This window comes from Centruroides vittatus, unplaced genomic scaffold (assembly GCF_030686945.1).
Source record: "Centruroides vittatus isolate TY-2023 unplaced genomic scaffold, ASM3068694v2 contig_1159, whole genome shotgun sequence".
Classification (NCBI taxonomy): domain Eukaryota; kingdom Metazoa; phylum Arthropoda; class Arachnida; order Scorpiones; family Buthidae; genus Centruroides; species Centruroides vittatus.
The window spans coordinates 852893-871037 of NW_027120745.1; the positions used below are offsets into that span (position 1 = coordinate 852893).

The window sequence follows — 18145 nt, forward strand, 5'->3', positions numbered from 1 at the left end:
AGTTTGAGATAGAAATGATAACTTCAAATTTTTCAAATATGGGATGGTTACTTTACCAATACCTCACTTCCATAGCTCTAAATATCTTCATTTAAAAGTTACTTGAGTGACAGGACTTTACTGTATACTCTGTGTATCAAGAAATATTAAAAACATTTTATTAAATTAATAAAATAAAGATTTCATATGTTTTCATTTTACCAAAAGACCCACAACAGCAGAGAAACACTTATTCAAACTAGCATGTTTTAAAAATGTAATTATCAAGTCTATCCCCTTTTTAGAGTATTTTCTTCGGGCATTTTAGATTTTTTATAACAATTTTAAAATTATTGAACTGGATGTGTAACTATGCTCAAAAACATCTATTATTTAATACTAGATACACACACTGTCAGACGGCATTAAAATCCTTTCTATAACACAAATATCTATTTTTTTCATGCATTAAGCCAAACATTTATGGAAGCTTTTTAGAAAATTTTTGATGACTAATTTGCTACTTTTTGTAACAGGCATCAGTCAAAGGATTTATCACATTTCCATTCATCTATAAGTGCTTATGTGCATGTAATGAAGTTTGAATAAATGTTCCAATGCTGTTGATGTTGAGTCTTTTGATGTTGATGGTCAGACGAAAATATAAACCATTATTTTTAAAAACTTTTTATAACTTGTAAATCATAAAAGTTCATCCACTTTGAAGAACATTTTTATATAATGTTTAAAATATATATATATTAAAAAAATAAACATTTTCAAATTGAAGCAATAAATTTTTAAGTATAATCAATAATAATTAAACAGAACATTTGAATGCAATATATGCAATATAGGTGTTTTATCACTATATAAAATATAATTTTGATTTTTTAAAAAGTTATAATAGGTAAACTGAATTCATTAATTAATATAAAGCCAACATTTTTGTAACACTATACGTATACATTATATTAAATTCATAATGTTACATATAAATCAAATTAAATTCTGTCAATCTTTCATAATTTCAGATAATTTATATTATTAAAATATTCACTACAAGTTAGCATATTAAAATAATTATCAGTTATTAATAGTATTGATTCATTAAAATTATATGAATCAATAATAATTGAATAATATTATCACATCATTTCATTTATGTTGGTATGCTTTATTTCAAAATTAATTTATTTTTACTTAAAGACGAACCATACATGAAAATGAGTGAATTTGCCTGAAACATGAGAATATTAATCTGTTTATAGAAAATTAAGATACACAGCACATTACATGAAAGCTCAAAGAATTTTTCAACTAATTAAGAAATTGGATGAATATGATTCTGAACAATGTAATGAATTTTTTTTTGTTTGTTAAATATATTTCAATTAAAAAATTCTAACAAAATTCTATATCAAACTTGTTAAATCTATGTGATATAATAATTCATTATATGCATCTTGTACCAGAGTTCAGTTAAAAGTCTACAAACCAAATTATAACATCAATCAGGCTAGAGAATTTGATGTAGATGGTTAGGTTAGCATCTTATTGATACTATTAAAAATGGTGGTTTAAAAACTATATTTAAGTTTTAGTGTAATTTGGGTTTTAATTACATTATATATTCAATTAAAAGAATCAAACATTATTAAACTACATTACATCACCATTAGTGTAGAATCTATTAAAATAAATACTTTTTAATTATAAAAAAAAGGATTCTTATTTACAAACATAATTACAAATAATTAGTTAGAACTAATAGAACTATTATTATTTCGTTTTCAACTCCCCGAATAGTTAGAAAATATGTTTTCTTCATTAAAGAATTATTTCTAGAAAAAATTAATACATCAATACAAAAAACAGCAAACTATACAGTTTATTAGAGAAACTAATGTTTTCAACTATCTTAAACTATATATAATAGCATTGCTTATAGAAGAAACTTCACTGTTTATAGCTTCCTTAAAATATCTCCCAGAGATGTATTAGATTCCACAAAAAATGAGAATACATTGGAGCCACTACTCACTCCCTTGACTTTCAACTTATGGAACATGCACTTCCTTAAGAAAGAGACTAGATACCACTGCCCCAGCAGCCTTTGGAATGGAGAATGATGTTTTGAATCAATCTAAACAAAGCTATAATCTTACAACCAATATGAAAGTTTATCTGTCTTAAATGTCTTGAAAAATCGAAAATATAGAAGGCAACCAGAAGATTAACAATCAATAATTACAAGGACATAGAATCCATCTCACTCGATGGCGTAGCTAAGGGGGTGTGGTAGGTGCGGTCTGCACCGGGCCCCTGTGGGCCCCAAAATCACGAAAAAAAGACCCGAAAAATTTTTCACGGCAATCAGAACAAAGCAAAATTTAGCATTTGGATGCTCGAGCTGGGGTCCCTATTAAACAAGAAAACCAGCAACTCAACTGTAATCTAGTTACACACTATATAAACCACTACACAAAAATATTTTAATCCGTTTACGTAAACAAAACAAAAAATACCTAATGCATCATTCATCGAACGAAAGAAAGTGAACATCTAAATGCAATGTTTTTAACAGAATAAATAAATTCAAAAGCCAAAATTTATAGAAAAAATTACTTGTTTTCGTTTGGACGTTCCCGATTATCATTACGGAAAAAGGACACCCCTGCCAAAAAATTTTTTCGGGGGCCTACAAATTTGGTTCCGCACCGGGCCCGGAGAATCCTAGCTATGCCACTGATCTCGCTTGGAAATACATGAAATGTCTTAACTGAAATTCCTCCATCCTCTACATAAGCATGGACAACATTTTTGAAGTATTATATATGTGGATACATTGATTTTGCTGAATTTTTTCAATGTTTGATAGGTATGACATTGCAACCAATGTTCTTTTTGTTTAAAAAATTTGTTCTATTTACGACACACTTCAAATTTATTAAAATAAGCCTGATGGCTGTTTACAATTGAAAATGTTAGTTTTCAATCATCTAAAACAGCCATCGTAATTAAAGTATCCTTTATCCAATGCTGTCTAGGGAAATATTTAGAGGTCAAAATTCAACAGAATCTGTTATAGTGACATTTCCATAAGAAAATTAGGGTACTTATGGGTTAAGAGGACGCCAGTCAAAAATTGTAATTTTTCCAAATAATACAAGTCTTTATTTTCCAATTTAAAACAATTGTTAAATCAAACAATAAATTAACAATTTACAAAAGAGTTAGTTTGAATATTTAACAAATTTCAAAAACTGCTTACTTCTTACAATTACAGATAATGGTTGATGTTACCTATGATGCCAAAATGGCAGCTCATCTCTGATTTCAGCAAACAGAAGAAACAGTGGGGATGCACGTTCTAACCTAACCTATTCTAATAAATTACCATAATTATTATCAACCAAATTATTAGAATAGGTTAGGTTAGAACATGTCTCCCCACTGTTTCTTGTTTGCTGGAATCAGAGACGTGATATCAATAATCATCCTTCTCGCTGTTTTTTCATTTTTACAACTTAAACAGTAATTTTTCTTCTTTTTAGAGTTAAATTTACTAGTCTATTGTTATTTAGATACTTTCATTCAAAAATGCATTTTGATCGCAATTTCCGTCCTCTTAACCCATAAGTACCAAAATGAGTACCAAAACTCATCAATACAGACTTTTGGCACTGAAAGCAACAAACGTTTTATTTATATAAGACATTCATTCTACACAGAGACCTTAGCAATGCAGGAGATACTTACCGTTTGGACTGCTAAATATGTTGATGGAAGTTTGTAAAGAATCACTCTGGTAGTATTGAAAAAAGTTACCATACTTTAATTACAATCACCTTATATATACTGTACAATTAATTTTAGCTTAAGATATTTTTATTATGCAAATTATAAGCAAAACCAAGAATTATTATTTGAGGTGTAATCTTTCAAGATAGTTTTTAATAAATTAATCGTCAAACTTCACTTTTTACTTTTGTATAAATAAATTATTTTATTGTAAAATATATTAATATAAATAAATTCTTCTCTTACAACTTTACAAAACATGCTTTACTGATAAATAGTTGCTAGTAGTTCTTAGAAATTTTAGATTTTAGAAAGACAAAACAAATTTTAATTTTATGTAATAACAATTTACTAAATAACATATAATATTCATTCAAAATATTTATTCACCAATTCCAACTTCATTTCGTGTTTCTGTAGCGATTAAATTATTTAATCAGTTTGCACGTTGCAAGCCCGATAGAAATTTGTAAAATATCCTGCAAAAACGAAAGTTTAACTATATTTATAGGAAATTTTCAAACTTAATCGCACGACAACTTCCCAAAACAATAATTTTAATAATTTAGTGTCAACATTTTGTTGTTTATTGCTTAGATCATTCACACAACATTTTAGCATTATTCAAATCCTATTTTTTAGCAGAACTCAATAATTTTTAATAAAACAAACTAAAATGATTTAAATCTCCCATATTTAGTAAGACCATCCACTAATTAATGAAGAGTAATTTGCCTCCTACTTGCAAATTATTTTACTAATTTTATGAATAACCACGCCCTCGTGCGTCAAATCTTTGAATCTTTCATGTAATATAATAATAATAAATTAAATATTAAAAAGACAACAAAGAATAAAAACATATCAGAAATCTGGCAATTCTATCAATTAATCAGCCATAATTTAGCTGCGAATCTTATTTATTATTACATGTCAAAATGTAAAACCTTGTAACTTCTATTATAACTGAATTGATATTAATTTATGTAGGAATTAGATAGAAAAACTACACTCGAACTTAACAGTGGTCTATGAATTAAAATTTGAACTTTTATTTTTATACGTGACGTTTCACTCACCGTAAGTTAAATGGATGATACCGTGATAAACTATAAAACCAGTTAATGTCATGAAAGCTAATAATTTGGCATTATTAGCATTAACATGTCGAGTGAATTCAACAGATCCCCCTCCACCGCACTTCACTTCTTCCGCCATATTGGATTTCATATTCATTGAAATAGCGCCTTCTAGTTTTTAATGAAGCCTATTCGTATGACGCAAGAATCACGTGATACAGTTAAAACGCATTTAGATTCAATGGAGAGCGACTGGCCGAGAAAAATAATAATAATAATTTGTTTAAATATTAGGCGGTTTTTTTAAAACTCTTTCCGCCCTGTGGGCACTAAGAGACCCTCTTATAGCAAGCCCATTATGGGTTCGGCCAGGCCCGCCGGGTGATGAGGTACGGAAGCCGACATATCCGGTCGGATCACCCTCCGAAAAATTCCTGGGGATTTTTCGACCCGTCCGGATTCGATCCCGGGTCCCCCAGAGCGGTAGGCTGCCACCTTAAATATTTCCAATTATAAAATGATTAACAATACGTTTAAATCTTTGGTTGAGAAAATTCTTTACATTTATATTTAGTTTTAATAATTATATTATTTATTTGAAAATAAAAGAATTTTAACCGAAAGTATTGATACAAGAGATATAGGAAAAATTGTTGTACAATAGAACATTTTCGTGATTAATATGTGACGGACGAATGGACGAAGGTGTTCAATCAAATTTTTCGATTGTTTCACCTCCACCATTTTATCAAAAGATCTGTTGAAAATTATAAAAATTATTTACCACGAACTTGCTTCCTCGTTGAGGATGATCCATCTAGTTAGTCGTCTGTCACCCGGAACTTTTAGAAGTAATTCACGTATTGGACACCCGACCCTTAACAACGAAATCCTGACCTCGTGGAAAAAAACCCAAGAGGAAAAATAATAAGGGAGAACGATGACAAATCCAGGCAGTCGTCGTCTGGTCACCCACCGCGAACCCAACCCTAAAAAAATTTTCGCGACCTTTCGACCTACGCCCAGGCGTTACCCTACCTAGAAGACCGGGAAATATTACCGTGTGGATTATTTTATACTGTGGACTGTTTTATTCTGCGGATTGTGTGCCTCTGTGGAATATACCGTCTAAGATCGTGGATACCCTGCTGCCCAAGGAACTCTAACACCCAACTCTAACATCTCCTAATCAACTCGCGGGTCGTTTGTAAACTCTCTCTCTCTCCGTATATCTAGGAATACGTTATTGTTAGCTATGTAATTTCTGTTATTTTTATTAAATAAATTTATTCTTGTTTCTTAGCCAGTATCCGGAGTGACTTCCTCGTTTCTCCTTCCTCCACCTCCACAACGGACGTGACCGCTCGCGTGACGTAACAACTCCCCGTCGCGATTTCCGAGTCCCGAAAGACTCGGTGGTGTCACATCCTGACGAGGGGTCAAAGAGACTCCGATCCTCCGGTCACAAATACGTCGTGTGGCATCCATCGGAAAACGGTCAAAACAACTGGTAACATTGTCACAGGTAATTTAATAAATATTTAGTATTTTGTGACGCCATTGTAGTCAAAAACTTTTTGTTGTCTATTACTAAAATTCTGATATCGGTATTTAGTTTCTTGAGAACAAAAGATATTTCAAATGGAAAAATTCGTGATATTAATTCACGGATTGGATGAGGTAAGATGTAATGGTAGATGTAATCTAGTTTTCAAAATTAATTAAAGTCAACAAATTTACTTTTGAAAGTTTACTCTCTTATATCTTAAAAGGCACAATCATCCCGACCTTAAAACATCGTCTATTCGGTAACTTATAATATTACGTCTCATTTATTTTTCAGAAAAAAATGCCAAACAGTAAATCTGGTATCGAGAAACCAACGCATAAGCCTCGAAGAATGCCACCGAAGCGGTCAAAGACCCTCCAAAATGCACGATTCGCATTCGTATTTCAATATTATTGTAAATGGTAAAAAATATCTGGACAATGAAATTTTGTTTGGAACTACTAGTAATTGACGCATTACGCTGACTATTTTGATTGTTTAAAATAAAATATGTGGCGTAAAAACGTTTTTTTCTTCTTTTATTAACTTATTAGTAATGTTAAGATCCCAAATATATTGGAATGGAGGCCATACAGGGTGTAGATTTATATTTAATTAAGTAACTCACTTTTTGTAGTGTTATTAGTACTCTAAAAGTTTAAAGATTTTTTAGAAACCTAATTGGTTATTAAAAATTCCACTTGATATTTCTAGTGTGTTAAATAAAGTGTAAAAATTATTTTATTACTATATTTTTCTTTTTCTTCCTTTTCTGAATTACACAAATTGTAACAAAAGTTCTGGGGCCATCCCGACCCCACCTCACGGGTAAAGGGTTGAACCCGTTCGACTGGGCTAGCCGAATTCTACCTCATTGGTTGATCTTCTACGCGTGATTTATTACGTGTCATTCTATCATTGGCTGGACTTTCAGAGCGCGATCTTCTCGCTCTGTGAATAGCCGATGCGTATGAAAAGCGTTACATACTAGTGATGGGAAAAGTTGTGTAAATATCGATATGTCGATGTATCGATAACCCACAAAGCCGATAAAGATATTATCTAATATCGATATATCGGAAAAAATCGCGTGAAGACCCGAACGGGGGTCCGCTGGGAGGGCCGAATGTGGGATATAAATCGAGAATTTAAAGATCTCCTTTTCAGACGCGAATAGGAGGAACCGAATGTCTCGAATGAACAATGGAAATATTTTTTTGGTAAAATATGTAAAACAATAGAAAAGACTAAAGTCGAGGAAACGCGGCTGGAGAGGAGTCGTATTTAGTGGCGACGTTGACCTCTCCCGCGCCCTCCATCGGGTTTCGAATTGTCACCAGGTGACAAGGAGAGACCAACGGAGAGGCGACTTTAGATGCAAAACTTTTAAAAGCCGCGCGTTCAAGGGCATCCGAGTTCTTAGTCTTTGCTGCAGAGTGCTTCGTGATCGTTCGTTATGTGACGTAACGTTGTCCACGAAGGAAACGTACAAACGAAAACTTTCTATATTATACAATCTTTTCTTCATTCACGACGAACGGGTTCGGTTTTAAGGAATTCCAACTGTTCTTTACAAGAACAGTTGGAACAGTTGGAGTTGTAAAACTTTACAATATTCGAGGTGCGTCTTATTGGGTTTACATACAAGTCGGGAATATAGTTTTACAGCCGAAATAATCGCGTAACAATTTTCTTAGCTTAACCGCGTACGTGAATCTTACTTAATTAAATCTTAAAATTACCTTAAAACTAACTTAAGGAAGTGAGAATACAGACAGAAAAATGAAGAATAGGGAAGAATGGAAGTCTACAGTCACCCGGGATTTGTCCAACTCCTTCGAAAACTGATCAACTCACTCAGTCGTTTTTCGCCCGGTCACCTTATCTCCTATTGTTCGCTTCCTTTTCGTGCAATGGCTAATCCTACCCAAAGGCAATAACGATCGTTCAGAAAGTTCCAGAAAAAGATAGAAGAAATTACAGAAATAGAATAGAATTATGACTATATACAAATATACATGTTTTAATATATATATATATATATAATATATGGCCGACGGCCACAGCTTCGCTACTGGCTTCGTGCTAAGGTTTAACAAGAAAACTTGGTCGACGTTTCGGAATCGCCTTCGACTTCTGCTCGGGACAATTTGCGCCCAAGTACTGTACACCTCGCCTTCGACCATCGACACTTCAAGTTGCGCCCCGGGGCCAACGTTCTCCGCATCGCTTCACCGAAGTTCGAACGTTCGTCCGGACAATTGAACTTTTTTCATGGACTGGTGCGTTTTTGGATAGGCCTTACGCCCATTGTTAAGAGTAGTTGTAAGCATCATTTTTATGTTTAATAAACGGTTTTCGATGGAAACCTGCTTCGGTGAGTCTTAACACTCCCACACGACTGTTTTGACCGCTCGACCGTCGTGACCTCTTCCACCCAAATCGGCTAACCTCACAATCGGAGCGAACTGGAAATTTCGATTACTAGGGTTCAAATCTCGCTTTGCAGGTTCAAAACTCGTAAGAGGGAAGATCTTATAAAGGATCTTTTATATTTATGTGGATGAACTTTGCAAAGCCACGATGAGAACAGGAGATAGGTTCGGCCGGAGAGAAATGGCAGAATTTCTATAAGATGACACGAATATGGACAGTTCAACTACATAGATTATGTCAATGAAATGAATTGAAAAGAACATATAAATGTAAATCTAGGGTCCAATATTACTACACACTGTTTAAATTGCCACCATATTTGATTTCAAAACTATTATTGTCCTCTCTTGTTAATAATAAGAAGAGCAACTTGAATTATTATACCTTTTTAGTCATTTTTAAGCCTGTGTATTACAATTTTGTTACAGTCCGAAATTAAAAAAATGAAATAACTTTTAAACTAGTAATCATTTTAATATAAAAATGTATTAAATTATATTTAAAATCTGTAGATATAAGTTATTTTTATAGCTTTTTAACCTAAAATTTAAAAATATTTTAAAAAAACAGGTGTGTTTATGCATTTGTTACAGACTTCTAAAAGATGCTTGATGCTTGTTTACACACAGTTAGAATATTCTGGAAGGATTCCGAGGACCAAAGACTGAACATCTATAAAAGAGTGGTTGACACCAGCCACGTGAATTTTTTGTCAAGCGTGCTCAAAGATAAGTCACAAAGCTACCTCTGCACCATGCCGTCCTGCTCGGCATTGGCGTGTGTCTCTCTTAGTCGGATCCGGTCGCAACACTCTGACGAGAAATCCCATCGAGACACTGCAGCACAGATCACCAAGCCTCCCCACCACGACAAGGTGGAGACACGACGAGGAGGAAAAATACCCCCTGCCTCGTTTGCGTATTCCCAACTGCCCACTGCAGACAAGACTAGAACTTTTGTCCCAGTCGGCCGGCCTGTCCGCAGTGCTGCAGAAAGGAGATACCCCGGGGGCACCACGAGGAGGTAAAGCTAGCAGGATTTGGGTTTTCGCCCCCATTTAGTCCGGAGAAACGCGTATTTCGTCCCTCCGCATTAAAAGAAGTCAAACAAATAAGACGCCCGATTGTTATATTTCATTCTTATTATTTGTATTGTCGTTGTTTATTGTTTCGTCAATCGGTATATTGATATTTTCGCAATTTATAAATCAAATTTTTCACAATTATATTAATGTATAATTAATGAATTAAATTATTGCAGACAATTTGTAAATTCCTTCTAGCAACGACATTCTCCATTGCAACTTTTTACTTATTCTGTTTTAAATTTACATAAATTCATAAGTTAAAGATAAACATTCACTTTTTCCTAAACATATTTTTTGTCATTGTCTTAATTAATGGTAGCCACAAAGAGTTAATTATTTTACAGAGAAATCTTCGTTTTTGTTGTTTCGCACGTGGAACGAACAAGGGAGGATTTCCTCGTGCGAGTCTTACATTTTAATAAAATATATATCATTCGAGAGAGGGAGAAGTATTTTTACTTTCTCGGCTGTTACATATAGTAGCGAGAAAGGGTGGCGATCGGTCAAAGAATGACCCTTCAAGATTTTTACATTTTTGGACTCTGGGACTTCGAAATTACGAGAAATGCGAAGAAGTTCGAGGGGAGGGGGGTTCTGCATGTACGGACGTTAGTGTGTGTGTTGCAAGATTTTGTTCACCTTGTTTGAAGCCTAATAACTCTTGCGCTTATTGTCGAAAATTTTAGGAATTTTGCAGGAAGAGTTCGTGTATTACGGGAATTGATTCGATTAAATTTTGGTGGTTAAAGTTCGAAAAGGTTGGGAGATAATGCGATCGTGTGTATCTCCAGTAGGGTCGGACCTAATGACGATTTTACTCGTTATTAGTAGAGTACCTAGATGTCGGAGTAGCGACACACGAGTCATCGTCGCCATGTCGTGTCGACTGTCAACACGTGGTCTATGGGTTTACATTAAGAAAATCGTCAAAATTTCTTAATTCTTTATATTTGGCAATTATCACTTTTCTTACGTCTTCATTTTTAGAAATTCGTCTGCAAGAATTTAAGATTATTTATTTCTAAATTTAAGAAAATACGAAATAGAAAAAGGAATAATGATTACTTATATTTCAAGACATATTTCGACAGATATAGGTATATAAGTGAAACGAGTAGGAAAACAACCGGAACGTGATAACACATCCACGAACTAAAATTAACTTCGTTCGAATCCGGAAATTCGCTGAAAACGAAACAGAATTGAACGATTCGCGCGCATTTAACTCAATTACGTAGCATTACGATAAACACGAGTCCGGTTAACTTACTATTTTAAATAATCAACGAGAACCATATTCGTCGAAGTGCCGATTAAAGTGCTCGTTCCTCCACAAATCGCCGCGATGGCAATGCTTAGCATAAGTATTTTGCGCATTCTCTGCAGATCTTCGTCCATTTTTTCACTGAAATAGTAATTAAACCGTCCGATTATCTGGATTATATTAAAGCTTTATAAAGCATCGAAGTGTCTTTTTACGTGTCTATAGCAAACAACGATTCTTCGCTTAATTCGTACTCGAGATTTTCATTTTCTCGTTCAATCTCTTTGATTTCTCCTTCTTTTAATACTTCTTCGTTATCGAAACGAACATTATCTTCGTCGACCGCTTTATTATCCGATTCCTTAATGTTAGCGTCGTATTCGATTTTATTATCTTCGCTATTAAATCCACTTTTATTCTCAATTTCTGATTCATTTCTATTATCGTTTCCATTTATTTTTACTTGCGTGGTTAAATCTAAGAAAAATAAGATTTGCGATTTATAAGTTTATCGCTTTCTCTACGCATTTAAAATTATATTAAAAATAACTCGTTGTTTTAAATTTATGTTTATTTAATTAGGCAAACTAAAATAGATATTAAGGCTAAATGCAAATATATTATCTTAACATTTTATGATTAAGTTTTATTGCAGAATCGTAGTAAATCAATCTTATGGCACAGAATGGCAGAATGACTTTAAAAAATCCAGCAACGCGTTGCGTATCATTCTCAGCCGTTAAAAGATTTTACGGTATTTAGAAAATAACTTTTATATCATTAATCATAATAAATAAATAAAATTGTGTGTTATGAGGTTTTATTCAAAAATTTGTTTTTATATCTTTAATTATTATACAATAGTAAAAAGTCTAATTTCGAGGGTAGAGATGAGTTTGTAAATATTATTTTTAAGAGTTGAGCGCATTGCAACCCCCATAAAATGACTCGGTATTTAAAAAATATTTAAAATGTGTTAAATTGGCTGGTGCGATAAACCCTTACGTAAATAACCTTTGTAGTTATATAAATCTAATACTGTAACATAATATAATAGAAGGATTAGACGTACGAAATAATCTAAAAGTCTTCGTGTTTGCTGTTATTTTTTGCCCGTACAACGCCGGATTCCTCTGCTAGTGACATTATAGTTTTACAATTTGAAACTAAAGTAAAAAGTAAAAAAAAAACCCTGATGTCCATCAAGATTTGAGGATATATCATCTTTATCGTCACTTTCCTCAAAATTATCTCTATCATCATTACGAATATTCCGACGACTAGAGACTTGTATGGGGTGGAGATTTTAATAAGTCTACCGCTTCCTTTTGAAAAATTTGCCATCTATTCTTTAGAAATTTTCGCTTCTACCAAACTCGATAAAAGATGTTAAAAATATCTGTATTAGTTTTCTCCCGACGAAATTTTCGTCGTGTTCCCTGTACTGTACATTTTAAAATTTTTATTGCCAGCTTCTCGAGCCTCTTCTGTCACTTGTCCTATGGCAGCGGTGCGGAATATATAATTTCGTATGTATGAAATACTCGCGTAATGTAGGTGGCATGTAATGCCAATGATATTTTCCGACGAACTATCTCGCTGTATTATATCCGAATGCTCGAAATTTTGCAATATCAATCTCGTATTCACTAGGCACAACTATAATTATAGTATGTATTATTTTTAAATCAAATCTGTCTACTTTTGTAATTTCGGCAGAAATTTCTGTATTCCGAAAAAATCGTTTGGCTGTGTTGCCATTATAACAAATAATGGCAACACAGCCAAATGATTTGTACCGAATCCAGATTTAGGTCTGTCGGCAATCAAACCACATTATTCTCTAAATTCGTTCTGAATTCTAGTTTGTTGTTGTTTTTTTTTAATCGCTGCCACGAATTTTCCATTTCTTCAGTGACAATTTATAAGCCAATCGCAAAAAGTATTCAAACATAAGAATCCAACCGTGTAAGACAGATAATCGTGATCTTAAGTTCTCAATATTTATATTCCTCGACATTGTTAAATTGCTTCGAAGTTGCGCATAGTTAACATTTCTGCGTCGAAATTGTTTTAGTGCATTGCGTACTTTACCATCCACCGTGATAAAGATTAAATTATGACTAACTTTCAATTGCCTTTCTTGAAAAACCACGTTGTTTTTTTGAATATATTTTATTTGTTCATCTATTTTTCTCAGCAAAGGATGCGTCGGTAGACTTATTTGTATTTGCCATACAAATAAGGCGAAGCGGTAGTAGGCACGTAATAAAAATGGCCGAATTACTTGTTTCAGAATGGTAGAATGCTTGCTTGTACGAACTAGGGCATGAGGATCCATCAAAACCCCATTTGGATATCAAGCATAGCTGGTACAGTTAATCATTCTGAAGAGACTCAATGATAGGTTCCACCGTTAAAAGTAAACACTCTACGGCGTAGTCCGGCTGTTTAATATATACTTTTTGATATTTTGCCAGGATTTTAGCTCTCTTTCCCCATTGTGCGATGTGAGAAATAAACAAAACACGTATCAAAGAACAATGTTTGTTGAAAGAACAAAGGCTAGAATGTTTGTTTGATCGCTATTCATGATATTCAATGACATAGGTTCGAACATATGTCATTGCGTCTTGTGTTTTCTCATGCATATAACGTGGGCTGCCTACAAAATCTGATGGAAGAATGCAAAGTTGACCAAGCTCTCCTTCATCTACATCATTGATGATTCTATCTCTTAGATGTATATACGAATCACATCTTAATTCTTTCTGATGAGTTCTAATACAACATAATCTTTCTGGAAAACTGAATACGGATTACGGAAAACTATTATTACAACAATCGAATAAGCGATTATGTACAGTACATATTTTCTTTTCATACGTAACAGCTATTAAAGCTTTAGAAATGATTACATCAAGTGATTTTAGAACATTTGTTTACATTTTGTCTCCGATAACATATTGGAGATGTGTTGCTACGTTGGTCACATTCTTTTTCGTAAACATTTTAAAATTTATTTTTAAATTTGTTGCTAATAGATGGCGCTACACGTAAAGACGGCATAAATAATGTAAGCAGAAATTAATTGACATATAGAAAACTAATCAATATTTTGGAGCGGGATTACGACGTTATGTAAATTAGAAGACATAAATGTTGAGTTTCGAAGAATTTGGTCGAACAGCCTAGTAGTGTATAGCGAACAAACAAACAAACATTCTCATTTATAAATATAGATAATACAGGTAAAAATTTTCTGAGTATCGTTTCAAAGCTCCAAGCAATGACAAAAGTAATGGTCTCTTATGAAGAGATCGAGAGTTCCAGAATCATTGCGGGTTTCAATATGCAATTATCGTTTTTTACTATAATTAATTTCTATTTAAATATGAAAATTAATGTTAAAAATAAAAATTGCATTAATATCGAATTATCTGATGATAAATTAAGAGATATAAAAACTAAATGTAATAATAATAGCTATGCAATAATCATTTCATGTTTTAAGAAGATCTTTAGCAGCCATCTCGTCCATCTGATAAAGATTCGACAAAGATCTGTTTCCATTACCACGAAATCCAAAAATGAAGGAATATAGAAGGGGAAGAACTACCAAAACATGAACGTAACCGAAAACCACTGCCAAAAAGAACATTTTGTAAAATGTTATCGACACCTGATTTGTGACTAACAATAAAAATGCCAGTGAGATTATCAAAACAAGAGTATTTTGGATAATGGCTGTTCCTCGAGATTTTAGAGCGAATATCATTCTGTGCTTAGAATTTTTGTCCGAGATAGAAAAAGCATATGAAAAATGGCAGAGATAACTGGGTAACAATCCCACTAACATGACAAATATTATCGAATAGAAAGAATTGATTTTAACTCCCCAAAGGTTAGAGAAACCTAAAACGCCTATCTGAATGGACGTGATGGAAAGAGAACCTAATAATATGCAAGGAATGTTAGGAATGAAGAGGGAAAACACTACTAGAACGACACAGAAACTTATAGGTAGCATCCACAACACTAGTTGGCGTACGATAGTTGCCAGTTCGTACATGCGAAATAGCATGCTGGTAAATCGAACGGGAATGGGAGAGTTGTCGGCGATCCTATAAAAATCTTCCAACATCATTTTTTCGGTTTCGGCATCATCGATATTATGGGTCTGAAAAAAACATCTACTCGCCAAAATTCGAGTCTCCTCTTCGTTAAAAACGACATCCGTGGCCATATCCGCAGTCATGGGCAATTTGAAAAATACGTTTTTTAGTACAAACAGAAATTCTTCCTCCAAAGAAAAGTCGTAACCTCTGAACAACCAATTTTTTTGGGGATTATTTACTATACTTAAGAAGATCTTCAGCCAACAGGACGACACGGCGCCCGTGGCATAAGTAGAATTTTCGAAGCTTTGCACGACTTCTTCTATTTTATTCTGAGTTATAGGATCCGAATAGTTCAACGGAGTGTCTATTATTACTTGCACTCTGTGAGGATAAGCGGTGTAATATTTATAATGACGTTCGTAGTAAGTCGTAATATAAGAATCCGAGGGAAAAGGATCGGTGATTCCCGACGCCACTCGTAATTTCGTGCACTGCCAAATAGCAACGCCTAAATAGGCAGCGTACAAGAGAAAAACTACAATTTTACTCCAGGGTTTTTGTACGAAATATATATATTTCTCCCATACACGAAAGGAAATAAAGAAATCTTCTTCGGGTGTTCCGCATTCTCCATCTTCTGTGCAACAGAAGCGAAAGCATCTTCCGTCTGGAAAAACAACACGTAAACACTACGTTTAAACCCGATCAAATACCAACAACCTACCTCTGTTAGATTTTTTTGACGTAACGGCCAGGCAAATCAGAGGATGTAGTTTCTTCCTCTCTCTATATCCGCTGAGAGCCAAGCATCCTCCCAAAAACGTAACTTCGTATAAGAAGAAGAAGAGGCTGGTGACGGAGGCGTAAGTACAAAATATTTTCGCAGCCCGAAACGGAGCTGCCAATCCTACTAAGAAGCAAATTAAAGATATCAGAAACACCATAGTAACGGATACGAATACTTCGGAATAAGCTTTTCCCAGTCTTTTATCCACAGTTTCGGTGGCTTCGGTTCTTCTCCAAGCCGATATTAATACGGCCGTGTCTTTCATCCCGAGACCTACGGGAAGATTATTATTATACGGAGCCATTTTTCTTTATTAAGTAATCGAGAAGCGAAAAACTTACCCATCGTCAAGAAAAAATCGAAGATGACTACGCTGGTGAATTCCACTCCACAATAAACGCACAGTCCCCAGGCTGCGGCAATGGACGACAACACGCAGAAGACGGCGGCTAAACTTAACCAGGGTTTGCTTCGAGTCCATCGCTTGTTCATAAATACGAGAAAGTTGAAAACGACGACCGAGATCAAGATGGCGATCAACAGCTTAGCGGTGGATCTGGTCACTTTCTTCAGTTCTCTGCTGTACGACCATCTCGAAAACCACTTGACCTCGATGTTTTCACCCGAATAAGTTTCCAAATATTCGACCGCTTTGGCGTCCCACAACGTCGACAGTCTGTTTCTTTCGGCATCGCCGTCGTCCAAATAATACAGGAAACGAAAGGCCTCGGCCGATTTTACGTTGTCTTCGAAATCTAATTGAACGCCTCCCAATATGGTGCCGTAGAAAACGAAACTACACCAAAGACATTGTTTATATATAAATGCGTACCAATGCACGTACACACGAGCACAAACACACAGAAATTATATAATGTATTTTCGTTTGGTATAATTACTATAGGCCTAATTCTTTTTCTGTATTATGTAATTTTTTTCTTTACTCGAAAAAACGATTCATTAAACAACTGTATTTATGAACGAATATACTGGCAATTTGTTCTTATATTTGCTAACAGATAAACTTCGTATCAAAGTTTTGATTTTTTTTAATTCGAGTTAAACGTCGCGAACTTACCTGTACGTTCTTTCGTCGATGTAAAGTGGGTATTTGATCTTCTTTTTTCCTCGAAGCACCTCGTCTATGCTTTCGGCCAATATTCCGGGATCGTTTTTAACGCACTTCTCTCTCTTAATAGAGCAGACGTCTTCGTAGGTCAAGTTTTTTCCATCCGCTTGTACGGACAGAGCTCGAATGGCCTTATCCAACAGGACGCATTCCTCCATTATGGGTTTCGTCAGGACGTTGCCGCCATTTTTTGCGGTGATCAACACGATGAGGAATTTCGCCGTCCTCGTCATTCTGCCCAAATCGAAATTAGAAGAGACGTTCATGGGAAAAAGCTGGCCGGCCAGGAGTTTATCGTCCAAGGTTCTTCCGTTGACGGGAGCGTAGAGATGTTCGATACCAATCACCACGTTGATTCGGAGGAAACCCGTGGCCAGTAGAACGGATAATCCTACGGGAAGCAACACAAAGTACCAAGGATGTCTGCCGACGAAACTCCCGGTTTTGCCGAATGCTCCGGAGACCGCCCGGTCCACGTAAGTACAAACCATCTTGGGCTTCTGCAGATAAGCGAAAATTTACTTTGAAAAAATATTCTGAAAAGCAAATATTAACCATTTCTCAACTAACAAGTATGTAACATCGCACTTTTAGCAAAACTTTTACCTCTTTAAAATATAATTGTACTACATCTAATTACTTTTGCTGATTTTGAAAATATTTTATTGTATTTGTAATTCAAAATAAAGACATTTGAAAGATAGTTTTTATGATTTTCCGAAATATGATATTAAGATGATATTAGGAAAATAAAGATATTAATAAATTAATTTCAAAAAATGTCGGAAGAAGAAAACTTGGAATTAACATTACAGATAGTGAAAACGTAACCTCGTCAACGAGAGAATGCGATCGACGGTACAACTGGGTACTTAAAACCACGGTGTAAGAAGATAAGGCGAGGGAGCTG

At 34.3% G+C, this 18145-nt stretch overlaps 2 protein-coding genes and 1 long non-coding RNA gene across 3 annotated transcripts in view; all 3 read right to left on the bottom strand.

The window, feature by feature from the left end:
• LOC136980216 (N-acetylneuraminate 9-O-acetyltransferase) overlaps positions 1 to 5006 on the bottom strand; it is a 45290-nt gene extending 40284 nt beyond the window's left edge. Inside the window, 1 exon segment of the mRNA XM_067276306.1 lies at positions 4863 to 5006. Within this exon segment, the coding sequence (XP_067132407.1) occupies positions 4863 to 5001 (139 nt within the window). The 5' untranslated portion in view covers positions 5002 to 5006.
• Positions 5007 to 10874: 5868 nt separating this feature from the next.
• Positions 10875 to 11491, bottom strand: LOC136979931 (uncharacterized). The gene is made up of 4 exons (XR_010881460.1): positions 11414 to 11491; positions 11205 to 11339; positions 11000 to 11119; positions 10875 to 10929 (listed from the first exon to the last, which is right to left on the bottom strand). It is a non-coding gene; the product is annotated as an uncharacterized lncRNA (long non-coding RNA).
• Positions 11492 to 14685: 3194 nt separating this feature from the next.
• On the bottom strand, positions 14686 to 17760 carry LOC136980346 (patched domain-containing protein 3-like). The gene is made up of 4 exons (XM_067276440.1): positions 17185 to 17760; positions 16448 to 16902; positions 16044 to 16379; positions 14686 to 15986 (listed from the first exon to the last, which is right to left on the bottom strand). Exons 1-4 carry the CDS (start codon positions 17724 to 17726, stop codon positions 14701 to 14703), a joined length of 2619 nt encoding a protein of 872 aa, XP_067132541.1. The 5' UTR covers positions 17727 to 17760; the 3' UTR covers positions 14686 to 14700.
• Between the last annotated feature and the right edge of the window lie 385 nt (positions 17761 to 18145).